This window comes from Tupaia chinensis, unplaced genomic scaffold (genome assembly GCF_000334495.1).
Source record: "Tupaia chinensis unplaced genomic scaffold, TupChi_1.0 Scaffold000054_1, whole genome shotgun sequence".
NCBI lineage: Eukaryota > Metazoa > Chordata > Mammalia > Scandentia > Tupaiidae > Tupaia > Tupaia belangeri.
This window is the reverse complement of record NW_006159512.1, coordinates 4,514,837-4,524,672: the sequence shown is the minus strand read 5'-3', so window position 1 is coordinate 4,524,672 and position 9,836 is coordinate 4,514,837. Positions and strand designations below refer to the sequence as shown.

At 38.9% G+C, this 9,836-nt stretch overlaps 1 protein-coding gene across 2 annotated transcripts in view; it reads right to left on the bottom strand.

Annotated features, from left to right (window-relative positions):
* The window catches only part of UTP20 (UTP20 small subunit processome component), a 131,729-nt gene that overhangs the window by 31,795 nt on the left and 90,098 nt on the right, over positions 1-9,836 (bottom strand). The window contains exons 39-43 of one of the 2 annotated variants that reach the window (XM_014591769.2): positions 8,079-8,218; positions 7,756-7,838; positions 4,693-4,991; positions 3,376-3,515; positions 2,110-2,266 (exon numbers count right to left, since the gene is read on the bottom strand). In XM_014591769.2, the coding sequence (XP_014447255.1) occupies positions 2,110-2,266; positions 3,376-3,515; positions 4,693-4,991; positions 7,756-7,838; positions 8,079-8,218 (819 nt within the window). The remainder of the gene's footprint in view (positions 1-2,109; positions 2,267-3,375; positions 3,516-4,692; positions 4,992-7,755; positions 7,839-8,078; positions 8,219-9,836) is intronic. The other variant, XM_006141387.3, reaches the window with a different exon arrangement.

Below are 9,836 nucleotides of genomic sequence, written 5' to 3'. Positions count from 1 at the left end.
TCTCGTGTGCTCGCTCTGTCTGTCTGGCAAGCGCCCGCACCCTACAGTGAAAATACCTCAAAAAAAAAAAAAAGATTCCTTTAATTAAATTTTAGATCCCTATAGAATTATATAAGTATCATTCTTTATTGAGATCCATAAGAACTAATACCTATATACTTGAGATTTTCTTTTAGTAATCGCAAGACAGCTGCTGCCGAACATCGGCTGATAATTAACTCTGCTTGCTGGAACTGCTTTCCAAAACTGCACTCCCAGAAGTTCCCAAGAATCTGCTTTCATCAATCAAACAATTGTTGAACTGTATCGATGATTAATAGACCTGCCCTTAATCAAATCCTGAATGAAATTTATGATCTTTATTGTTAAAATTTTATGAATTAGAACACGTAGCCCCTCACCCATTTACGTGCATGTATCACATTTTCAATAAAAAGGCACGATGATTCCTAGCAGTTGTCACTCTTCAGAGAGCAGTCTCTGAGGGTGTCCGACTCAGGACGTGCACAAAAAAGGCACCGAGGCCTCAGTCTTTCCTTCCAGCGCTGCCTCCGACGAGTTAACCCACCCCTGCTGAGGCTGGTCCCCAGCAGTTTTTTAAAAATGTTTCCTTTTCAAACAAAATACATGGGTATAGTTATGGGAAGTGTATGGCAAAGTGGGAGAATAAAGCCCTAGTTTTCCAGCTGGAGGACTGAAACAAATGGAAAAATAAAGTTTCTTCAACAAAGAAACAGCATCGATAAGGAAGAATTAAATAGAAATTGCCCAACTACAAACCTCAATGCCAAAATAAACTCACTGCAAAGGGCCCAATAGCAGCAAAGAGATGAAAGACAGTGTCTGAGAGTGTGAAGACAGATTGATGGAAATTATCCAAAATAAACAACAAAAGAGGAGGGGGAAAAAAAATCTGAGTCTTAGAAACCAGGGAGAAAAATGAAAGGTCTGACATTTATTTCAGTGCAGTCCCAGAAGAGGAGGAGTAGTGTACTGCAGAAAATTTACTTTAAGAAATATAGGCTGAAAACGCCTCAAATTTGGTCAAGAGGCTCAGCAAATCCCAAAGTAAAGCCAAAGTCCACACTCAGACACATCATGATCAAACTGCTAAAAACTGAAGACAAGAAGTCTTTACAGCTGCCAGACAAAAATGCCACATTACTTAGAAAAACAAACTGAACAATTCATGAGAAATGATGGCAAGACGTTGTACATTTTTTTTGAAGTACGAAAGAAAAAACTGCCAATGCAGAATTATGTACCCGGCAACAACAGCTCTCAGGAGTGAAGGTGAAATGAAGGTGTTCGATGATGAAAGACAACCAACAGAATTTGCTGCCAGCATACTTGTGTTACAGGAAGTTCTTCAGGCCAAAGGGAAATGATAGCAGAGAGGCCTTGGGGATTCAGAAATGTAGGAAGAACAGTAGAAGTGGTAAATATCTGGGTCAAATATAGACTACTCTTCTCCTTCCAAGTTCTTTAAAATGTTTTAGACAATTACAAGCAATAATTATAAAATCACCTAATAATGTTTCTAACATGCGGAGATATAATGAACATCCGTAATACGAAGGGGGAAGGGCAAAGGAATCTCGCTGGTGGTAAGGTGTCTACATTTCGCTTGGAATGAAGTCTTGATTTTCAGTAGACTGTTAAAAGTTACAAATACACAGTTGGAGTATTTCTTATCTGAAATGCTTGGGACCACAAGTGTTTGGGATTTGAGACATTTTTGGGTTTGAGGATAGTTGCAAATACATTATGAAATAGCTTGAAAATGGAAACCATGTCTGCATTTCATATATACCTTATACACATAGCCTGAAGGAAAACTGTACATTTTTGCATTGTAGCATTTTGTCTGCAACCTATCACATGAGGCCAGGCGTGGAATTTTCCACACGGCACATCGTGTTGGTGTTCACAGTTATAGATGGTGGAATATTTTATATTTGAAATTTTTGGTAATTTCTAGAGCAACCATTAAAAAAATCATATAAGAATATTTGGCTTTCAGTGTCTTACAGTAAGACTTACAGTGTCTAAGCTGCAAATATTTGAACTTCAACCCATTTGACTATAAAGCAGGTGACTGCACTTTACCTGATATCCACGGACCAGGGTGGTCTGCAATTCTTTTAAAACATACTGTAGGAAATGTACGCCCAGATCCTCTATTATTTTTGCAAGAGTGCTGCGTGCAATGTCTCTGATTTCCTGTGCTCTGTTCTTGAGGAGGACACAGACTTTCAGCAAAATACTAGAAAATGAGAAATCAAAAAATAACTAATTAGGGACCAGCAGATGGCACAATGGTTATATCGTTGGACTCCCATGTAGTCAACTGCAGTATAAGACCTGGACCACATGGCTTAAACTTCACGCCGGGTGTTTGTGCATGCATGCCAAAGATCCTGAGAGGAGAAGGGAGAAGAGATTGTGGTGTGGCCATTTCTGGGTGGGGGTGATTTCTTGTTTTGTGGGTTTCTGTCTCTGTCTCTTTGGCAAGTGTATGGTGGTTTTTCTCTTAAAAAAGCCCACAAAAATGAGGGCCAGCAGGTAGTGTGGTGGTTAAGGGCGCTGGTCTCCCACATGGCTGACTGTGGTTTAAGTCCTGGACCTGGCGGCTTTCTTTCTCACTTTCTCTTTCTCTCTCCCCACCCCCCTCTCTCTGTCCGTCTATGGTCAAATTAAAATAAATAAATAAAGTTAATAAAATAATTACCCCCCCCCAAAAAAAACCCTAAACTAATTAAATAAGCAAAGACAAAAACATAAATAATTCATAATTATAAGCCATAGAATTGTGACAGTATCTCTCTTCTTGATAAGAAATTCAAAAGCTGGTAAAAAAAAGAATAATTTTTTGAGGTTTTACTTATTCTTTTAGATTTATGCCATAGGGCATGTGTGCTCACTGAAGAGAGACAGAGGGAAAGTGAGAAATCATCCCCTAGGGGGGATGGCCGTGCCATAATTCCTTCTCCTCCATTTCCCTCACAGGATTTTTTTTTTTTTGAAAGGTTTTTGCTATAGGGTATGTGCGCTCGGGAGAAAGAGAGAGACAGAGAGACAGAAAGCGAGAAATCACTCCCCAGGAGGGATGGCCACACCGCAATCCCTTCTCTTCCATTTTCCTCTCAGGATCTTGAGCATGCACACACAGCGCCTGAGTGAATTTAAGCCACTGGGTCCGGGACTCAAACCGCAGTTGACTACATGGGAGTCCAGCAACATAGTCATTAGCCAGTGTTGAGACAAAAGGAAACTTAAAAGTTGAAGTCAATCAATAATTGTTAAAAGCCTCAGTCTAATAGGACCCCACCACAACTAAGTTCACTAACTTTTCTAATCTGTTTTACAACATACCTTGGCAGATTAGCTTCCATAACTTCTTGTGGAAGGGACTGCATTAGTTTGACCATGGCAAAAGCTAAGGGAACTCGAACTACTTCCTCATCATTCACCACCTTTGACTTTACGAGTTTGTGTTCTTCTTCTCTTTTAGTCTAGGGAAAAAAGCAGTTAAACTTAAATGAAAACTAATGGACCAGGGACCTACCAACACTAACCTTGCACTTGGAAAATAAGCTCTTTTTTGTTTATCTTAAGCCCATTTCTTTTTTCTTTTAAACATTTATTTATCTATTTGTTGTGATTTTGAAAGCTGCCTGTTTGGGACTCAAACCACAGTTGGCCATCTGGGAATCCAGCGCCTTAACTACCATGCCACCTGCTGGCCCCATTAAGCCCATTTCTAAGTTTAGTTTCTTTAAAAAACCTAAATTGTGCAATTTGAGAATAAACCTCTAGAAATAGCAAAAATAACAGGTATAAGAATGCTTTATTTTTCAAAGGAACATCTGGAAAAAAATAAAGCCAAGATTTCCCTGATGTGAGTTACAACTGTTGTGAAATATGTAAAACTTGCATAAAATTCGTGCCAGTTGGAACTTTCAAGTGGTTTGAGTGAAATTTATGGCTACATAAAAAATATATTGTCTCAAATGTTTACTCACAAGTACACAAAATGACCAAGTCAATTATTTTACACCAGCTATTGGTAAGCTTTTCCTCAGAGGGCCAGATACTAAGTATTTTTGGCTTTATGGTCCCCACTGAAGCTATTCAATTCTCACTGTAACAAATGCACAATCAGATAATACACAAATGAACTGGTATAACTGTGTTCCAATAAATCTGTATTTACAAATCGGCTGCAGGCTAACTCCAGGTCACAGGCCATAGTTTGTTGACCCATGTTTTTACAGGGAGGAGGAAAGGCTCTGGTTTTATGAGAATGCACTGCTAAATGTTATCCCTGTTAACCTGGGGAAAGATGAACTTTGAATACTAGATAAGTTGCCAAGAAGTAGAAAAGGGACACATATTCCAATCTTTAATAAATTTTTTTGGAATTGGGAATCATCTTACTATCGACTTTGGAGATAGAAAAGCATGCCTCTACCATGTCAAGGTTGTAATGAAGATGGAGCAGTATTGCCTAGCTGCAGCAGGAGATGAATCTGAGTAATTAATAAGGGAAGGGAGATAATGGTGAAATGTTGAGACAAAAGGAAACTTAAAAGCTGAAGTCAATCAATAATTGTTAAAAGCCTCAGTCTAACAGGACCCCACCAAAACTAAGTTCACTCAGACCTGCTGGGCCCCCAACAGAATTATTACCGTAGATGCAAGGCATTTATGTAGCCTGGGCAGGATATCCCCAGTTATGGCTCCTTGGATAGTTTTAATCGTTCTCTCCAATTCTTCCTTATTCTGAGGAAGAAGAGAGATGGGCTGTGCGATACACTCAGGTTCCTTAGTGGATGTCCCTTGAGAATCCACTGGATCGCAGTTTGCTAGGTCTTCGTTGTCTGTGTTTTTCTTCTCCTCCTCATCCATGTGCTCCACTTCCATGGCTTCGTGCTCTGGTAACTCAATCACTTCTATTGTGTCTATGTTTAGTAAACAACAAAAGTCACCTTAAATCAAATAAGGAAATAACACAGTTGTGTAAGTAGTCTTTCTACCAAGATCTAACAGCCAACAAAAAATCCAATCATCAATTGTAAACAGGCAATGTTACCTGCTGAGGAAACCAAAGTCAATACAAGGGTAATGGTTTCCGTCTCTTGTCGTTTAGCATCTAATGAAGGATAGAGGTAAGTAAACGGGCAATTATAAAAGAACGAGGAATGGCAAATACAGGGTAATCTGGGAACACACTGGGAAGCGAGGGGGCAGAAGGGCCTTAATCAAAAGAAAGCACCCTGGGACCAGCAGGTGGTATGGTGGTTAAACTGCTGGACACTCCCACATGGCTGACCACGGTTTGAGTCCTGGACCTGGCGGCTTGCTTTCTCACTTTCTCTCTCTGGTCAAAATAAAATAATGAATGAATAAATAAAATTAAATAAATTAAAAAAAAAAAAAAAAAGCTCCCAAGGTAATGTGGTTGGGAGTTTCCAAATGCAAAAACCTACATTCATGAACACGCAAATCCTAACGGCAGCCAACAGTTATGCAGAATTTTCTCTTGTTCTAGGATCAGCTTATTAAAGAAAGCTAACCAGCCAAGTTCAGACTTTGCTAACAAACAATGTGACCAGTCAATGAACTTAACCCAAGTGGTCTTTGGTTTCACCAGGAAATTGGAGATGACACCTATCGTATGATGCTACTGTGAGGATTAAATGAGATAATGTCTGTAATTTCCTAAAATATGTGTCTTACACATCACTGACTCAAAAAATGGGAGCAATTAGTCTTTATTTCATTTCATGGCTGTGTAGCTTTGGGAAGGTTACTTCATGTCTCTGAACCTCAGTTTCTCTTATCAAAAATATGGAGTGACTAATACTGAGGTTCTTATAAGGACAAATGAGACAATGTCTATAGAATCCTGGCTCACAGTAGGTGCTCAAAGTTTCAAACTTCATTGTCCTATTTGTCACTCTATTTTCCTTTTCTGTAAAAAGATCACTCTTTAATTTTCCATTGCATTTTGGTAAACAACCTCTACTCCCAAGCAGAGTCAAGACCTAGAAAATGAAACTTGATTCAGTATCATACAGAACAGTAACTCAGTGACATTTCTTTATCCTCATCCTAAAGGACAATGCTCCAGCCTGGGTTGGTCCAGCTCTGATTCAAGTCAATTCAGGGTTCTGAGAAAACAATTAGATTGGGGCTCTTGTTTGCATCACAGTAGACACTATTCTTGTTGCTTTGCCAGTATCTGATATGGGCAGCACGGAAGAACCTAACTGGAGAGAAAAGTGAAGGGAAAAGAACTGCTTTGAGGCCAGGGGCCACTGATTAGTTTTAAGGTAAAGGGTTTGTGTGCCCAGCACCTGGAAGCTACCTCTACTCACCACAAATTAGAACCTAAGGTCAGCAATGCCTGAAGTATCTGATTCTGGAGGTGACATGGGTATAATCCAAGAAAGGGAATATCCGTATTGAGTTCCTTAGTACTCCAGATACTCAAAAGCAGCCTTTACAGGTAAGAATGCTCATTTGTTATTTTACACCCTTACTGGGCAGACGGTTAGATTTAATCACAACTATTCCATATAGAAGATGTTAAAATAATGTTGCATCTGGAACCAGCAGAGGGTGTAATGGTTACATTGCTGGACTCCCATGTAGTCGACTGTGGTTTGAATCCTGGACCCAGTTGCTTAAAACTCATGCTGGGCGCACGAGCACGGGTGCCCAAAGCCATGAAAGCCCTGAGAGGAGAATGGAAGAAAAGGAACTGCAGTGTGGCCATCATCCCTGTGGGGTGATTTCTCGTTTTCTGTCTCTTGTCTCTCCAGCGAGTGCACAGGCCTTATAGCAAAAAATCTCTCTCTCTAAAAAAAAAATTGCATCTAAACTAAAATCTGTAACCTCTTATAGCATTAATAAAATATCTCAGTAGAATATTTCTCAGGGACAAAATAATTTAGTATAAGCAAAAACAAACAAACAGAATATTGTGAAATATCATTAAGAGTTGACAGCTGTTTTTATAAGGGACTTCAGACAGCTATGAAATGGAGGTACCAATGACACAGGAGCTCTAAAAACAGCATATAAAGAGGGCTATTCTCAGATGAAACACCCATAGTTATGCTATATTTTATTTATTTATTTAGTTTTTTATATAGGGTAGGTGTGCTCCCCAGAGTGACTGGAGAGCAAGAAAGAGAAAAAGAGGAAAAGCGAGAAATCACCCCCCAGGGGGGATGGCCACGCCACAATCCCTTCTCCTCCATTCTCCTCTCAGGATCTTGGGCACGCACGCACACACACCCGGTATGAGTTTTAAGCCACCGGGTCCAGGACACAAACCGCGGTCGACTACATGGGAGTCCAGCAACATAGCCATTACGCTAACTGCTGGTTCCCAGCTTAATGATCTTTCTATACAATAAGGTGAGATAAAATTATATTGCTCTGTAAATAACCCACCATTCATATTTCTTCACTACTGTAATTTACTGGTCTTCTCTAGAATTAAATAGCGTTTTTATTTTGTTCCAGAAATCATGTGGCCTATAGCAATACTAAAAAAAACCAAAACCAAAACCAAACCAAACCTTAAACCATTCATGTTAGTTTCCTCCTAATTCATTAACTGGTCACTACTACAAGAGCAATATAAAAGGAATAACCTGAATTTTTCCATGCTTATTTCACAGTCACAAATGATCTAAGAGTAAGATAGAAATCTAGCTTACAAAAGCTTGAGAAACTTACTTTCTTCATTCTGAATTTTTCCCATTTGTTCTTCGAGAGTTTTGTGGTCAAAGTGAAATGCTTCTAACACTATTACTAGCAAACTGTTAGAGAAAAAAGATACACAGAAATGCTCATTTGATTATCATTATCCGTTGACTATTAAAAGAAGAAATGTAAAGACTTAGAAACCTTTATAATAGTTTTATCACTATTTTTTTCCTTTAGTGAACACTGCCTCATTAATTAAAAGGTAAAAGTAAATTAAGAGTACAGACAGCTTAATTGAAGAAATAATTTTAAAATTGCATTTAAAAAACATGACAAAATAAATTGGAGAGTACCTGACACCCAACTTTTGATTGATTTGTCCTGTCTGTAAGACATGGATGAAATGTTTCAAATAATATATATATGCTGGCCAAGAAAGATGTTTGCAAATAGCTCCAATAGTCTCAGTGGCAGCAATGGTTATGTTTTCATGCTGTAAAATAAACCGAGAGCATCAATACAGAACAGGTATTTGCTAATAAAATTAAAAAAACTAACTTGGTATATTCAAATGCGTAGTTGGTAGATGATCAGTAATAGAAAGGGAAGACTGTCCAAACTATACTCCTTTCCCCCAATTCCATGAAAAGATGCTGTCAATTAAAAATTGACAGAAATTACACAAGGACTAGCAGTTGGCATAATGGCTATGTTGCTGGACTCCCATACAGTGGACCACAGTTCAAGTCCTGGACCTGGTAGCTTAAACTCACGCCAGGCACGTGTGTGTGCATGGCCAGGACCCTGAAAGAAGAATGAAGAAGAAGGGATTGCAGCATGGCCATCCTTCCTGGGGGGGAGGTGGGGTGATTTCTCAATTTCTGTCTCTCTGACGAGTGCATGTGCCCTATAGCATAAACCTCTCCAAAATAATAATAATACTAACACCTTCCTTTACAGGGTATTAACACTTTTCTTTTCCAACTAGACCTCCTTGATGGGACATAGTAAATAAAGTAAATTCAAGGTACAAAAATTGGCAAACCTTAAAAAATAATAGTCGTTAAAAATAAAAAGCTCCATCTTAGGTTGCCCAGAACTCAAAAGTGTACTGCCTGAGATATCTCTTTCAGGGCATAATGGAGAACAGGGACAGGATTTATCTTCACACCTGAAACTAGAAAAGTAGACAAAATACATGAAAAAAAGTTGTCAAACTTTGACATCAAACAGTGCAGGACAGTGACCTTGAAAGAAAGGAAACAAGCGAAGCAAGGCTTGTAATTACCCCAACTTACTGTGTGGAAGAAATTGCCAGGTTGCAGCACAGGGGGGTGAAACCCAAAAAGAGCTCAGCGGTCTCTCTGAGTTAAGGAGAGAGTTGAGGCTGAGCCTACACAGCAGAATATTAGAAAGAAGACAGCTACAGGAGGAGAGTTGCAGAGAGAACAAGCCCCTTGATTCTTCTGCCAAACACTGATTGAAGAGATAAGAAAAGAACCACCAGAGCAGAAAAGGCAAAACAATCATAAAGACCATATAAATATGACAATAGTTCATGTTCTATCAGCCAGAGTGAAAAACCTCATGACACATGGGGCATTTGGTATTCGGGTATAAGGAAAAGTAGTACCTCAGTAACGGGGCTGAATTAGCCATGAAGACTGTTCCTGTCTAAGACAGTTTAGTTTTTTTTAATCTTTATTCATTTAATTTTCTTTTATAAATTCAATCACATTATTATTTGGCTTACAAAATGGATATTTCAACAGGTGAACATTTCTCCCTAGTACAGTTGATAAAACTACAAAATATCTTCAACAGATAATACCACATCTCTTTGTGCCATTAATGCTTTGCCTCCTTATTTTTCTTCTAAATGTCCTTCCTCAGACCCTCCTCTTTCACACACACTATAGCTGGTATTTACATCTATATACTACTGTCTTTCTATATCCTTTAGTCAATTAGTTTCAGTCATAGAGTACGAACATTCAGTATATATTGAGTGGGGACATACAATGCCTCTCCTTCATAGCCTGGCTTGCTTAACTCAGCAGTAAATCTTCCATATTCTTCCACTTCCTGTCAAAAGCCAGTTGTTTTTTTTT